The sequence below is a fragment of the Rhipicephalus microplus genome, chromosome 3 (assembly GCF_043290135.1).
Source record: "Rhipicephalus microplus isolate Deutch F79 chromosome 3, USDA_Rmic, whole genome shotgun sequence".
NCBI lineage: Eukaryota > Metazoa > Arthropoda > Arachnida > Ixodida > Ixodidae > Rhipicephalus > Rhipicephalus microplus.
This window is the reverse complement of record NC_134702.1, coordinates 254,593,330-254,609,370: the sequence shown is the minus strand read 5'-3', so window position 1 is coordinate 254,609,370 and position 16,041 is coordinate 254,593,330. Positions and strand designations below refer to the sequence as shown.

Genomic DNA, 16,041 nt, shown 5'->3' with positions numbered 1-16,041 from the left:
CAGTAACGGCGGTAAAGAATTGTATATTACATGGCTGGCCCAAAAGTGCAAAACAGCTGGAGGAAACGATGCGGCCGTTTTTCGACCGCAAACTAGAACTGTCCGTAGCCCATGGTCTAGTGTATTGGGGGCATCGCGTAGTGATACCGGAAAAAGCGCGGGACCGTCTTTTGAAACTGTTGCACGAGACCCACCAAGGCTCGTCAGGAATGAAAGCAGTGGCAAGGTCAAAATTTTGGTGGCCCCGACTAGACCGCGATATTGAAGCGCTTTCAGCCGGCTGCACGAACTGTGCCCAAAACATGCCAATGCCGGCAGCGGCACCACCAGTAAACTGGCCGAAAACCAATGAAAAATGGTCGCGGCTACATGTCGATTTTGCCGGACCCATAGCAGGCAAGATGATTCTAGTTGCAGTAGATGCCCATACCAAGTGGATAGAAGCCGTGCCAGTAAAGCATGCCACCACAACAAGCACAATCACCTGTCTGCGCGCCATGTTCAGTCGATTCGGCGTCCCGCGAACCATTGTTTCGGATAATGGGACACAGTTTTCTAGCCAGGATTTTGCTACGTTCGTGGCAAAGAACAACATAATGCATCTGAAAACGGCGCCCTTTCATCCACAGTCTAATGGAGCGGCAGAACGAGCAGTGCGTACAATAAAGGATGGACTTCGGAAGATGAGGGAGGGTAATTTGGAGGACAACCTTGTGCGGCTCCTGTTCAACTACAGGAGAACACCACAGAAGACGGGAAAATCTCCGTCAGAATTGCTGCTAGGGTTCCAGTTACGTTCACGATTGGATGCGTGTTTTCCCTCAACTGTTGCAGACTCGCCGCCGGCATCAGATGACTGGGTGGTCCCCATAGAAAGCAACGTGTACGTGCGGAACTACGGTGTCGGAGAAAAGTGGACACCAGGGCGTGTGCAGTCCACTGCAGGATCCCGAATGGTGACCGTCCAAACTCCTCATTCTGTAGTCAGACGCCACGTTGACCAAGTGCGCCCTCGACAAGCATCGCAGTCCCCATCGCCGGGCTCTGCATCCTTATCAGAGTCTAATATGTCCATGCTGCCGAAACGATCGCCGGGGCCCTCAACTACAAGCTCCACCGTGCTGCCTCCAGAAGCGCTCACTACCGCAAGCCCCCACGACCATCCAGTGCCAACCATGCCACAGGCCGGTCCTACACAAGCGGCGACCCCAAGCGCGGAACCAGTGCTTCGGCGTTCTACCAGACAACGCAAGCCAGTACAACGGTTCCATTTTTAAGAAGAGAGAAGTGTTGCGAACTGAACTCTCCTACTTCTACGTCCCCCCCTTTCCCCCCTTCGTGTTTCTGTCGATGGCTGAAGCGATAGCCATTCCCGCCCCCCTTTTCCCCCTCTCCCTGCTTCGTAGATGAAGCTACAAAAGAAGCTTGCGCGAAACAATAAACGTTCACTCGTTGCCCTAGTCTGCGGTTGTCTGCGTATGCTTGCCGTGGCTGCCCGGCTAGCTATGTAACACATCTGCCCACCTAACCTTCTGCCCACTTAACCTTCTGTCTCCCCTAACCTGCTTGCCTTCTCTAGGAATCCAGTTAGTTACCCTTAATGACCAGCGGTTATCCTGTCTACTCGCTACAAGCCCGGCCCAAGTCAATTTCCTTTTCTTGATTTCAACAATGATATCTTTAACACCGGTTTGTTCCCTAATCTACTCTGCTCTCTTCTAGTCTCTTAAAGTTACACCTACCATTTTCCTTTCCATTGCTCGCTGCATCATCCTCAATTTAAGTTGAACCCGCTTTGTAAGTCTCCGGGTTTCTGCTCCATAGCTAAGTACCGGCAAGATGCAGCTGTTGTATACCTTCCTCTTGAGGGATAGTGGCAATCTACTTGTCATGATTTGAGAGTGCTTGCCAAATGTGCTCCACCCCATTCTTATTCTTCTAGTTACTTCAGTCGCGTGGTTTGGCTGTCCAGTTATTACCTGTCCTAAAAGATATAGTCTTTTACAACTTCAAGTGCACTATTATCTATCTCGAAGCGCTATTCTTTTCCAAGGTTGTTGTAAATTACTTTCGTTTTCCACATATTAATTTTAAGACCTACTTTTCTGCTCTCCTTGCCTAACTCCGTAATCATGAGTTGCAATTCATCCCCAGAATTACTCAGCAATGCAATGTCATCCGCGAAGCGCAGGTTACTAAGGCACTCTCCCTTAACTCTTATCCTTAACTGTTTCCATTCTACGCATCTGAAAATCTCCTGTAAACACACTGTAAATAGCATTGAGGGATTGTATCCCTTTGCCTTACACCCTTCTTGATTGGTATTTTGTTGCTTTCTTTATGAAGCACTATGATAGCAGTTGATCCCTCATCGATTTCTTCCAGGATGTTTATATATGCTTCGTCAACGCCCTGGTTTCCCAGTGTGCATGACTGCTGATATTTCTACTGAATCAAACGCTTTCTCATAATCTATGAAGGCTATGTATAGTGATTGTCTATATTCTGAGCATTTCTCTATTACCTGATTGATAGTATGAATGCGGTCGATTGTTGAGTAGCTTGTTCGAAATCCTGCTAATCCTTTGGTTGATTGAATTCTAATGTCTTAATTCTGTTAGCAATTACCTTTGTAAATAGCTTGTATACTATGGAGAACAAGCTGATCCGCCAGTAATTCTTCAAGTCCTTGTCATCTGCTTTTTTATGTATTAGGATGATGTTAGCATTCTTCCAAGATTCTGGTACTCTTCCCTTCAGGAGACTCCTTGTAAACAGGGTCGCTAGTTTTTCTAACACAATCTGTCCTCCATCTTTCAGCAGATCTGATGTTACCTGATCCTCACCAGCAGCTCTGCCTCTTTGCATGCTCTCCAAGGCTTTTCTGACTTCTTCTATCATTACTGGTGGGGTGTCGCCTGGGTTACTGTTAGTTCTTATATTAAGGTTGTGGTTGTGCTGGCTACTATACAAATCTCGGTAAAACTCCTCTGCTATTTTAACTATACTATTCATATTGGTAGTTACTTTGGCTTCCTTGTCCCTTAGTGCATACACCTCGTTTTTGCCCATCCCAAGTTTTCTCTTCACCGCTTTGACACTTCCTCCATTTTTCAGAGTGTGTTCAATTCTCTCCATGTTATACCTTCTTACATCAGATACCTTACGCTTATTGATCAACTTCGAAAGCTCTACCAACTCTAATTTGTCAGTTGTACTTGAGACTTTCATGCTTTCACGCTTTTTAATGAGATTCTTCATTTCCTGGGACAGCTTGCCAGTGTCTTGTCTAACTACCCTACCTCTAACTTCCACTGCATCTCCGTAATGATACTCGTCAGATTATCATTCATTGCATCAACGCTAAGGCTGTTTACCTCGATTGCAGAGTACCTGTTCTGAAGCGAGACTCTGAATTCCTGTACTTTCCCTCTCAGAGCTAGCTCATTGATTGGCTTCTTGCGTATCAGTTTCTGTCATTCCTCCTTCAAGTCTAGGCGAATTCTGGACCGTATCATTCTATGGTCACTGCATCGTACCTTGCGAAGCACTTCCACATCCTGCAGGTGCCTGAGTGTGCACTCAGTATAAAGTCTATTTCTTTCTTATTTTCGCCATTGGGGCTCCTTCGTGTCCACTTACGGTTCCCTTGCTTTTGGTAAAAGGTATTCAAAATCCGTAAATTATTGCGCTCTGCAAATTCTACTAGTAGCTCCCCTCTGTAATTTCTAGTACCGAAGCCATAATCTCCTACTGCCTAGTCTCCAGCCTGCTTCTTCCCTACCTTTGCATTAAAAACTTCCATCAGTATAGTATACTGTGTTTTTACCTTACTCATTGCTTTTGTGAAGACGATTCCACATCTTCACAGAAGCTTTCAACTGACGTGTCATCATGGCTGGACGTAGGCACATAAGCCTGTACCACCTTCATCTTGTATCTCTTATTAAGTTTAATTGCGATGCCTACCACCTTTTCATTAATGCTAAATTATTCCTCTATGTTGCCAGCTATGTTTCTCTAGATTAGGAGCCTCCCTCCCAGTTCTCTTCTGTCAGCCAAGCCCCGATAGCAAAGGATGTGCTTGTTCTGTAACACTGTACAGGCCTCATCTGTCCGCCTAACCTCACTGAACCCTATTACATACCATTTATTGCCCTCTAGCTCCTCGATTAGTACTACTAGACTTGCTTCACTACATAAGGTTCTAGCGTTAAACATTGCCAAGTTCAGGTTCCAATGGCAGTCTGTCCGGATCCAGAGATTCTTAGCACCGTCTGCTGCGTTGCAGATTTGACCGCCGCCATGGCCAGTTGTTTCGCAGCCGGTGAGGACTGAGAGCCATGATTTAATTGACGTATGCATGTGGGAGGTAGTGGCCAGATACTGCACCAGGGTGGCCTTTCTTCTCTGGTGAGGGAGTGCGTTACCGGCGGTGGTCACCGGTGAGGCCGCACCCCAGTCCTCTTATTGCACTTCCATCTCCACGTGGGCTTTTTTTTAATCTGGTTGTGAGCTGTGCGGCACTGGGATACGAGCCACGGACCTCTTGCACGCGAGGCTAATGTTCTAACCACTACGCCATCGCTTTCTGAGGACTGGTGTAGGCACTGGTTAATCTCATAACCAAAGAAACATTTGCCACACCACTTCTGTCAGGTCTATTCAATTCAACCAAGTTCTCCCGCACTTTTTGCGCCTAGGCCCCCTATCCCCAAAGGAGTGAACCATATATACTAAGCCCTTACACACCTGTCCGGGATAGGACAGGGTGCAAGTAAAGTGTCATCATGATACTGTGTATCCTTCTATCTTCCACCATGTTCTACTTTCCACCAGGTTCACTAGCCTCCCAGACACATGCAGACAGTGGCAGCAGCAGTCTGACAGAGGCGCTTGTAGATATCAATGAAGGGTTAGATCTCTAAAAAGAGGTGAGATGCTTGCTTTCCCACATACTTTATTGGTGCTAACTCTGAGATGAACCACCACAGATGCTGTCATTCTCGTTAGTGTCGTCCTCTCTCCCGCTCTGCTCGCACGTGCGGAGCAGCTGAAGCACAACTTCTTCGTCTTTTCCGAGATGCCGCTGGCTCGTCATACCCCCACCCGCTAGTTTTGCTGCTGCGAAGCGCATTTGACTGGCATTGGCGGACGGCTTGTCATCTGCAAGAACAGCGTAGATGTCAAGAAAGGCTGGCTTTATGCTGTCAAAAGAAACATTGTCTTTGCGTCCATTAGGCAGTAGGACAAAATGCTTCGCGCAACGCTTGACAACTTTAAAAAGTCCATTCTAAGGCAGTTGCAGTGATAGTCTGATTGCATCGTGCTATACGAAGACATGGGTGCAATCGCGGAGAGCACTGCCGACAAAACATGGGCGTGAGTGTTGACGAGGTTGAATAGGAGGCACGTCTCTCATGGCATTCCTGGGATCATTGGCATAACCAGCAATGTCCAATGATGGTAGCGTTGACACCTCAAGAAACTGCCCAGAAAGCCTTAGGGTTGTGCAAAAAAAACAAGTTAACCTGGAGAACAGGACACGAACTTACACATCATGCTGCAAATAGTGAAGAGCGCGAATGATAGTTGCTCCGTCCAGGGTATAGTGAGGCTATGACCGAGGCTTTGAGTTGGCTATGAAAGCACTCAACCATGCTGTTCAACATCGGGTGGTAGGCCATTGTCTTCATATGATTGATACCGAGCATTTGGGACAGAGAGCAGAAGAGCGCGGAGCCAAATTGATGACCTCGTTTCGTTGTGATAGTCTTGGGAACTCTGTAGCAGCATATCCACACGGTGATGAGTCCACGGGCCAGTGACTCTGCCGTGATGTTGGTAAGCGGTAGTGCCTCAGGCCATTGCGTGAACCAGTCTACACACATTAACATATACCGGCAGTTGCCCGATGGAGGCAAAGGGCCTGCGATGTTGAGGTTCACATGACTGAATCACAAGTTTGGAGGACTGAAAGTACCCAGTGGGCTCACTGTGTTGTGCTGGACTTTGGCTTGCTAGGACTTGAGACAAGCACATGTCTAGTGGCAGATATCGACGTTCACACATAGCCATAGATATCGTACTGTGATGAGATGTTGAGTCGCATGTATGCCGGGGTGCGACAAGGCATGCAGGGTGTTTTAAGACGCTGCGGTGAAACGGCTCTAGAACATACAAACAAGGGCAACTGGTAGAACTGTCGCAAATGAGAGGAATGGCAGAGCCTCGAAGTTGGACATTTTTGAACTTAAGAGAGTTCTCTTGACGTGGTAGAACCTGAAGTTTGCTGTCTTCCCATTGTGCAGTAGCCATGGCTGCAAAGTTGACTGACAGACGCTCATCCATCGTTGTGTTTAATTGTATTCAGAATAAAGGGTCAGCAATAGAGTTGATTTTGCCTCTTATGTGCCGAATATCGCTCGTGAACTCCGATATGTAAGCAAGTCGGCTGATCTCACGTGAACTGTAAGCAGAGTTGGTAGCGGTCGAGGGACACGTGAGCAGCTTGTGGTTGATGAGAATACGAAATTGCCGACCTTTGAAGAAGTGGTAAAAACGCTTGAGAGCCAAATAGGCCCCGAGCAGTTCGCAACTCAATATGCTGTAATGGCACTTGGTCCGTGACAGCTTCCATGAAAGAATGCAACAGGCTGCCCAACTTCGTCAACTATCTGCTACAGGACTGCTACGATGATGACGTCCAAGATCTTCACGGCAAGTGATATGATGGCGTCGCTCTGCAGATGTGTGAAGAGCGTTGTATTGGCCAGAGCTTCCTTGATGAAATTGAAAGCTGCCTCAACGTTGCCTGTCCAGGAGATGCAAGCGTTCTGCTTTGTTTGAGCAGACAAAAGTGCATGAAGCGGTTGCGAGATGACAGTGCAGTGTAAAATAAACCACCAGTAATAGTTGACAAGCCAAAGAAATTCACGCAGCTTATTCAAGTTTCTTGATCCAGAAAACTGTATCATGCTTCCTTGTACATGGCCGGTAGAGAGATTCCCCAGCAATCCACACGATGGCCAAAGAGTCCAGTGAGGAAACACCGCACTCGCTCTACAGTCCATTGATGACTATTATGTTTGCAGAGTTGCATGAAAACCTAATGCAGGTGAAGTTTCTGATCTTCTGATGAGGTGCTGAAGATGAGAAAGTTGTCTATGTACACGAAGCAGCAGGTCAAATCACGAGGACTCTAGTCCACGAATCGTTGAAGGGTATGTGCAACGTTTTGTAAACCGAAGGGCATGTGTATGTATTCAAAGATGCCAAAAGATGTTATTACGGCAGTTTTTGATATGTTGAAAGGCTCAACAGGTATTTATTTGATGGTATGCTTTCACTACGTCAATTTTGCTGAATAGAGTAAAACCGTGCAGCAATACCGTGATGTCCTGGATGTGCGGTATTGCATAGCTGTCCGGTACAGTCACTTTGTTAAGGGCACGGTAGTTAAGGCATGGTCTCCCGTCACTTGAGGGCTTGGGGACCATGTGTGGTGGTGATGACGAAGCACCAGGAGAGAGGCAGATGTACCTGCGCTCAAGCATGTGCTCGAATTTTCGCAGTGCAACCTTTTAACTGTCAAAAGCGAGATGACGAGCACTTGCAAACACCAGTGCTTTTACTCTCACAATGTGATGAGTGACATTGCGACGTATTAGGTCATTAAAAAATTAAGCATGGAAGAGTTGGGAAAATGGCTCCAGAAGCGTAGCGCGTTCCGGCCTGCGTAAGTGGCGGGGTAAGAGGCTGTGGCCTCTCCCCCTAAAGCTCTCTCAGCAATGCCGTGATGGCGTTGGGAAACAAGAATCTGCAGAAGTGCGATGAGGCCACAGTGAATTAATTCATGATGTGTTTTACTTCTAAGGACGCATTAACATTGGGCAAGATGCCCGTGATGAACAGAACATTAGGTCAACCCATGCACTGCCTCCCATGCTACTTGTGGTTCCCTTTAGTGAGAGACGGTGTATTTCTGCGATGGACCTCCACAGACACGGTCGTTCTAGTCGGCATCTTCTTTTCTCGCTCTTTGCTCGATTGTATGGAGCAGCTGCGACGCAACTTCTTCGTCTTCTCCGAGACGCTCCCGGCTCATTACAGATACCTCTGTAGATGGCCACAGACACAGAAGCCAAACTCTACACAACAATAGGCAATTTCGCAAATGTGAGCATATGCTGGACTGCCTGTGTACATAGACTGATGGCTCGCACATCAAAGGTGTAGTCAACTCAAAAGGCACTGTTTTGCATACGCAAATGACTCAAGCCCATTAGGCAAGTTTTCGCTATGGCTATTTGAGCATGTCTTCCATGTGGCCGCAGGGGAAAAAAAAAATAACTTTAAGCATTGCACAAGTGTGTAATGTATGGTCTGAAGATAGATTAATGATCGTTATACTTGGCCAGAACTTCATAATATCTTGTGATGTAATGTTAAGAATGCATGAATATATGAAATTTCAAATATTTTTCCAACAGTGTTTGCGATTAGATTCGATTCACATCAAAATCATTACTTTTTGACTTTACTCTTTACTCTTTGCCTGAAATACAGACGTCAAATTGAAAGTGGCCCCTTCTGATTTTTCAAATGTTTCACCTCATTGCGCTCTCTTTTTTTTTTTTTTTTATTGATATGATATATAAGGAGATGTTGGCGCACCATTATGGCGCCGGCTACTCCTTAGCCGTTAATTGAAACTTGAACACGTATCTTGAAGCAAAAACATACAAAGCAGTGCATGGAAAATAGAAAACTCAGGCACAGATATGTAAAGACACACTTATACGTACATATCACAATGGTAAGTAAATGTTTGAAAGTCATTGTAAGAAGTCTCTGGAAACAACAAAACACAAACAACAAACACAAAACACAACAACAAAACAACAAAGCACACGTCTGGTCCTTATAAAGATGCATTCGCTCGTATGTACATAATAGTCGACACGTCATTCATTTCACAACACACACGTGATGGGTGTCACATGATACTGTATATAATAATGTTACGGGAAAGATTTATTCACCGAGAGCTGGTCTTGCTAACGGCTTAGAGAGCGCACAGTCAAGCAGGCCAACGGGAGCAACTTCAGAGTCCAACCCACTACCACCTCCTTGTCGTCTCCTTCATTTGGGTGCCAATTCAGCAGTGTCGGTGCGACAGTTCCATACACGTATCAATAAGTACATGTGTTACAAATGAAAGCTTGTTCTTTGTTAATACTTGTCAGCAATCCCGCTGTCTTGTAAAAAACGTGTTAATGCTCTTAAAGCGTGGGACTGTAAAACTCCAGTTGGCCACGGGCCCAGAAGTTTTTTCATGCTAAATGGTCTGTGGTCCAATGCGAACAGTTCGCTTTTAAGACGGCGTCTTAGCGTGTCATGATGTGGACAGTCTATGAGAAGGTGACATACGTCTTCATCTATAAATCCACAATCGCATTCGGGAGTTTCAGCTCTGCTGATTCTGTGCAAAAAATGTTTTGTGTATGCGGTGCCTAGCCTCAATCGGTGAATTAGAGTTTCCATCCTTCTATCTAATGCCAGCGTAATTTTGAATTCAATAAATGGATCGATGTGATATAAATCGCAGCTCTTTGTACTTTGGTCAAACCAAGCAGTTTTGCTCATTCTGAAAGTTGTATTCTTTATAATACTACGCAATTCATTTTTCGAAATCGGTAAAGAAACAGTAACGTCTTTACGATGTGCTTGTCGTGCTGCTTCATCGGCAGCTGTGTTTCCAGGAATGTTGCAGTGGCCAGGTATCCACTGGAATTCGATCTCATGTTGCGCCTTCTTTGCTTTAATGAGCTTCTTCAGCGTTTCGTATGTCATACTATCACTTATTACTGTCCTGTTTGTACTGGGGAGTGATCATAATGCGGCCTGTGAGTCACTGAAAAGTACCCATTTTTCAGCGTCTGCTACCGAGTTTATAAACTTTAGAGCATACAGAATAGCGAAGAGCTCAGATGTTGTAGATGACGTCGTGCGGCATAATTTAAACGATTCCTGAATATTGAGCTGTGGTATGATAAATGCCGATGTTGAAGACGTTGTAGTACTTGAGCCATCTGTGTAAATATGTATGTACCCTGGATACCGCATGTGTATCTGATAAAGCGCTAGTTGTTGAGCAGCTCGGATGAACATGTCTCTCTTTCTAATAATGCCATCCACTGAGAATTCAATGCTTGGTATAACAAGCACCCATGGAGGATAGTCCATTTCAGAGTTCCAAAATTCATGGCTGGGTAATATATGTACATTACTCTGGACTTCGCTATGAGCATTGCTTTTATCTCTTAGTAAAATCTCCAGCGCCAATGGGTGGTCCCTGTGTTGCGTCTGTAAGCGAAAAAAATGGCGGCATGTTTCAATTGTTCTCATGACTGGAAAGGGTGGTTGTCGAGTCTCTGCTATGACAAGGCTGCTGGAAGTCGCTCGTGGAACACCTATGCAGAAGCGCAGTGCCCTAGCTAATAGTCTTTGAAGTCGCTCCTCTGAAGTGCGGGAAAGGCCGTGTAACACTGCTGCAGAATATGCAACTTTTTGTCGTATTAAAGCATTGTGAACAGCGAGCATGGATGATACAGATCCGCCCCATGATGTGCCAGCAATTCTGCGGAGTATATTCACTAGTGTATTCACCTCGTTTTCGAGTTTCTTTATGTGAGGTGCCCATGATAGCTGCCTATCAAGTATTACTCCGAGAAATCGATGCTGTGTCACAATCATTAGTGGTTCTTCTTCTAAATTGAGATTGAAGTTCTTTAACTTCTTACGGGTGAAGGGCAATACAGCTGTCTTTGCGTGCGATAGAATCATTCTTTTTCTTCATTCTCTTTCTTTTAAAAAGTTGTTGACAATATTTATTCCGTCTTGCAATGCAATCTGAATTAACCGAATGTCCGTGCCAGATGCCCAAATGCACACATCATCTGCATATAAGGAGTATTTCAACCTGGAAGGCAGTCTTTTAGCTAAATCAGCCATAACACAGTTGAAAAGAAAAGGGCTGAGTACGCTTCCTTGTGGCACTCCCTGTCTGACGTCGTGTTCTGCACTTTTTCCTTCGCTTGTCTGAATGAATATTTTACGACCTGATAAAAATTTGGATACCCACCGCAAAGACCTGCCGGACAGTCCGTGTTCCAACATACTCAGCAGAACATGAGTGTGACTGACTGTGTCAAATGCCCTTTTGATGTCCAAGAACACTGCGACCGTCAAACTACCACAGGCGCGTTCATGCTCCACATACGTTACTAGGTCCAGTATTGCATCCATTGTGCATCTCTGTTTCCTAAATCCTGTCAAGTAGTTGGAGAATACACCAGTTCTGTTGCACCACCATTGAAGTCGCGCATCAATCATTTTTTCCATTACCTTACATAAACAGCTTGTCAGACTGATTAGACGGAAGGATTCAATGTTCAAGAGTGTCTTAGCCGGTTTTAAGATCGGAATGATGCGAGCAGACTTCCAAGACTCGGGTACAATTTCTTGCGTCCATAGATTATTGTAAATATCTAAGAGAATAGTTGTGCCTGTGGGCCCAAGGTTCTTTAGCATATTGTACGTAATGCCGTCCGGTCCAGAGGCCGATTTTTGATGACATGATGCTATAGCACAATGCAGCTCCCTTAACGTAAATACAGGGTCTAGCTGAGGATGCTGGGCCCAAAAGCAAGCATTAATTTTCTGGCTGGCTAATGCAATAGAATTATCAAATAAGGCACATTGTGATGCGGCGGGCCTACTGATAAGTTGACAAAATTCATCTGCTACCACAGCTTCCTGTTTGTCCAAAGCTACAGCAAGAGCACGAAATGGGAAGCTCTGTGATACAGGGCCACTAAGTGCTCGAATTACAAGCCAAATTCTTGGAACAGGCGTGTGGGGAGAGAGCGTGCCACAGAAATCACGCCAGCGTCGTTTACCTAAATTTTCTAGCCGTCTGCGCATTACACTGTGGATTTTCTGTGCATTTTTGTATGCTTCTAAACTTCCGCTGCATCGATATGCCCTTTCTGAACGTCGTCTGATGGCTCTTAGATGTTCATACTCTCCATCGACTGCAGCATAGTCTTTTGGAATCCGGACTTTCTTTGTACATTTATTCGCATTATCTTGCAGAAATTCAGTAAACCTTTCAACTGTCGTGAGTTCACTATTTTGGTTTGTTATGTGGTGCCGAAAAGCTTTCCAGTTCGTCAATTTGCTGTAGCGTCTGGTGTCGTCTTTTCGCAAGTAGGGGTGACTTATTAGAATGGGAAAATGGTCACTTCCACGTGTTTCTACATCCGTCGTCCATACCACACCATTCACTAGATCTTGGGAACACAAGGTTACATCGATGCAACTAGAGTAATTATGCCCTCGGAGAAAAGTTGGGGAGCCGTCATTTAAAATTGTCAAATTGCATTTGTCTGCGGCACACTCAACAATGTTCCCACGTGCATCACATCGATCACTACCCCAGATTATGTTGTGTGCATTAAAGTCTCCGCATATAAACGTATATGAATTAGAAATGTTGAAGATATTTGTTAGCTCTTCCACCGAAATGCGGCTTGAAGGTTGTAGGTAAAAATTGATCACTGTAAAGCACTGCTCACCAAAGGATACTTTGCAAGCGACGAATTCCGGGAAGTCCGAATCACTTGAGTTAACTTGATGAGAAGGTAGGTCCTTTCTGACGCACAAATGTACTCTGCTAGGACCACTTCGACGAGATGACTTATATATCACGTAGTTGGAGAGGCGGAAATCATCATTCATTCCTGCCTCTTGGATGCAAAGTATTGGAAAGTTATACTGCAGGAGGAGTTTACGGAAGTCAGCACACTTCCTTCGAAGACCATTGGCATTCCACTGGTATATGGAGACATCTTTGTAGCGCTTATTCATATGCTACTTGTCGCAGGTTTGACCCGGACTGTTGACACAGTAGTGCTTCCAGAGGCAGCAGGGCTTTTACTTCTGGCAGGTTGTTCGCTTCCGGTAAAGCAGACAGGATTGCCTTAAGTGCTGCGAAAAGCATTGGCAGAATCAATTGCATGACTGATGCAGAGGCACGGTCTCCATTGAATGGTTGATTTTCTGAGGCCTGTTGAGAATGACGTGGCGTTTTGGGGCGAACACTGGCACTGTCGGTTTTGCTACTTTCCGGCAGAGGTCCCGTGGGCGTTCGTAGCTTTGACGCGTAGGTTGGGTTACTTGAAGGTACTTCTCGTGAGTGGTCTCTCGAGTGTGCTCTTGGCGTCTCTCTTGGCGGTTCTCTTGGCGTGCTTGTCGGCTGTTGTTGCGGTGGCCGCTGAGGTGGATCACGTACAGGATGAACAATCTCAAGGTTTGGAGATGGTTCATTGGGGCGCGGTTTTCTTCCATGGATGAGCTCATGCTGACGCATTTTTGCAGCAGCTTTACTTTGCGGGCAGCCTGAATATGAGGCAGCGTGATTACCTGCACAGTTTGCACACTTAGGCTGAAGAACAGACTTGCACTCCTTATGATGGTGTTCTTGTGAGCAGATCTTACACCGGCGTGTGTTACGGCAACTTTTCGCCATGTGTCCGAATCGCTGGCAGTTATAGCACCGAAGTGCTGGACCAAGATATTCTTCCACTGGGTGACTGGTGAATCCTAAGTAGATTCTTCCTGGAATCGGGCGGTCATCTCGAAAAGTCAGGATCACTGAGTGAAGTGGACGCGTCGTTACTCCTCCATCTTCCTGGCGGTAGTATTTTATTTGCCGTCGCGCTAATATAACCCCTGCATCTCTCAAGTACTCTAGGAGTTGTTCGTCTGAATACTGCAGAGGAACATGTTTTACTTTCCCAACGTTCCGAGTGTATGACTCTGGGATGAAAGGCCACCTACATTTGAAAGCATCAGAAGTCGCTTAGCTGAACTTAAGGAAGCAACGCTGACACTAAAGCTTCCATCTCTGGTCGTTCTGAATGACTGCACTTTTTCTTTAGCAGCGGAAACTACTTCAGCTGACACTCGATTGGGGTTCACTTTCCAGAAGCTAGCACCTTCAGCTGTTGGACGAAAGACAACTGGGATACCCTCTGCTCGTTTCTTTTTATAAGTAACCAACGTAAATGGTTCATCTTCATCTTCGCCCATGTCTTCTTCATCACTTAGGTGATAAGTTGACGTTTTATCGTCGAGAGGATTCTCTTCTAAGCGAGGCTTCTTGCTCTCAGCTTCATCGTCTTCCAATGCTGCTGTGCTCGCTTGAGCCATTTCGCGGTTGTGAATTTGCAAGCGTGCCGGCTTTATGATGCTTGGACGCACCTGTAAGCCCCCAGGCTTTTCATTGTGTCCTGCAGTATCACTCATGTGGTTTAACGCACTTGGACGAGCATAAGGCTCGTGGCAATGGCTACCAACCACCATAGTGGTCGCGTACTAGCCAAATCTTTGATAACGGAACCTCGTACCTGTAGGGCGCCGAGCCCTCGAAGTCTTCACCCGGCGTCTTGTCGGCACACCGCGAAGAAAAAACGGTGCCACGTTCTTCGTGGTTCCTCGCGACGCTAGCTGCGTCGCAGCGGTGACGGCGGTGTCTACGGCGAACGCTATGCAGGTGGCTCTTCTTCCGGCGCAGCGAACACAAAAACGGACATAAAATGGTCAAATGCAAGTCCTCCCACCTGATTTTTCGTCAGGATGGTCGCGATCATTGCGCTCTCTTATTGCCACAAAGCATCTTTCATGCTCCGCTATGGTTGCAAATCTACTGACTCAAGGAAGCACTGGTTGCAACATGGAGATGATAACTGTGGCAGAGGTGGGGCTTGATCAAGCTGTTTTAGACTGGAAATTTAGCCAGGAAGTCTGAAAAATCAAATTACAAAGGTTTTGAGCAACCAAAATTCGAGATGTTCCTATATATTGACCTCTATGGGGCAGAGTTCGAATTCCGGGCTCGAAGAGAGCACACTCTCTTGTCTGCTACATCGATTGGCCTGTCATAACATTCTTGTAATCTACGTGTAAAGTGTTGTTGGCAACTCTATGATTGCACCAAATCACATACATAAATACAATTTGGCCTTTATGTTGCCTCATTCTTGATAACACAAGTATGAAGTACCACCTTGCCAGTGTTTCATCAACCTAGCCAAAAGAAACACTTTCATGCTGTATTAATATTATGCTTAGAAATCTTCTACAGCTTCACTTCAATGTATTTGAAAAAATATTTAGAAACCATTTGACAAGTATTCGACTTAAACTCCAATATAATATCGAAATCTCTTCGCACACAAAATTTTACTATTTGCACAGATTTAGATGTAATTGCTGTGGACCAGGCAACACTGATTCAGCACAACACTGTTATTAGTCATTGAGATTTCGCAAGTTCCCTAGCAAATCGCAGCTTCTCTATGACATCATTCACGTCAGCAAGTCTATCGATTCACAATATAATCAAAACGTATGATATGGCATGCCTGCAACGTGTGTATGATTGATATAAAATGTTGCGCCTCGGCAACTACTGCTTGTCCATGTACCGCTTTCATTGTAGTTAGCTCTATAGCAGACAACAAGTTAGTGGCACAGCTGATGCATTGCATGTGCCAAAAAGAGGTGCCGACACCTGCTGCACCAGAAATCAGCACTGTGAGTAAAATCAAATGAAAAATTGTTTCCCACAAAATATATATACCTTTCTTCAAGAACATCAAAAACGGACCTCAAGTTTCTACTCGTGGTCATAATCCATTAATGCCTGATTAACTTGTTCCTTCCCCTGTGATTTGGCGGCACCTGGCCTACTCAAGGTGGCTACCAATTTGATTTTCTCAAATTTCCTGACTTTTCCAGGTTTCATATGATGATGTAAAAAATGAACTAAATGTCTGTACACTCTTAAGAAAGTCAGCAAAAAGCTTGTAACCACGAGCAAATGATAAACGCAGCTTACTCACTTTCTTAGATTACTGACTTCTAGCCACTTTCTTGCTACCTACGTTAGTAAGCAATTAAAGATTGCAAAGG

The 16,041-nt window shown here is 45.4% G+C and overlaps 1 protein-coding gene across 2 annotated transcripts in view; it reads right to left on the bottom strand.

Moving 5' to 3' along the window:
- Positions 1-16,041, bottom strand: part of LOC119168619 (F-box/LRR-repeat protein 12) — a 67,767-nt gene that overhangs the window by 33,477 nt on the left and 18,249 nt on the right. Inside the window, exon 2 of one of the 2 annotated variants that reach the window (XM_075890913.1) lies at positions 14,475-14,629. The exons of the other annotated variant lie outside the window; for it this stretch is intronic. Coding sequence (XP_075747028.1) covers positions 14,475-14,629 — 155 coding nt within the window. The remainder of the gene's footprint in view (positions 1-14,474; positions 14,630-16,041) is intronic. 2 annotated transcript variants of the gene reach the window in all.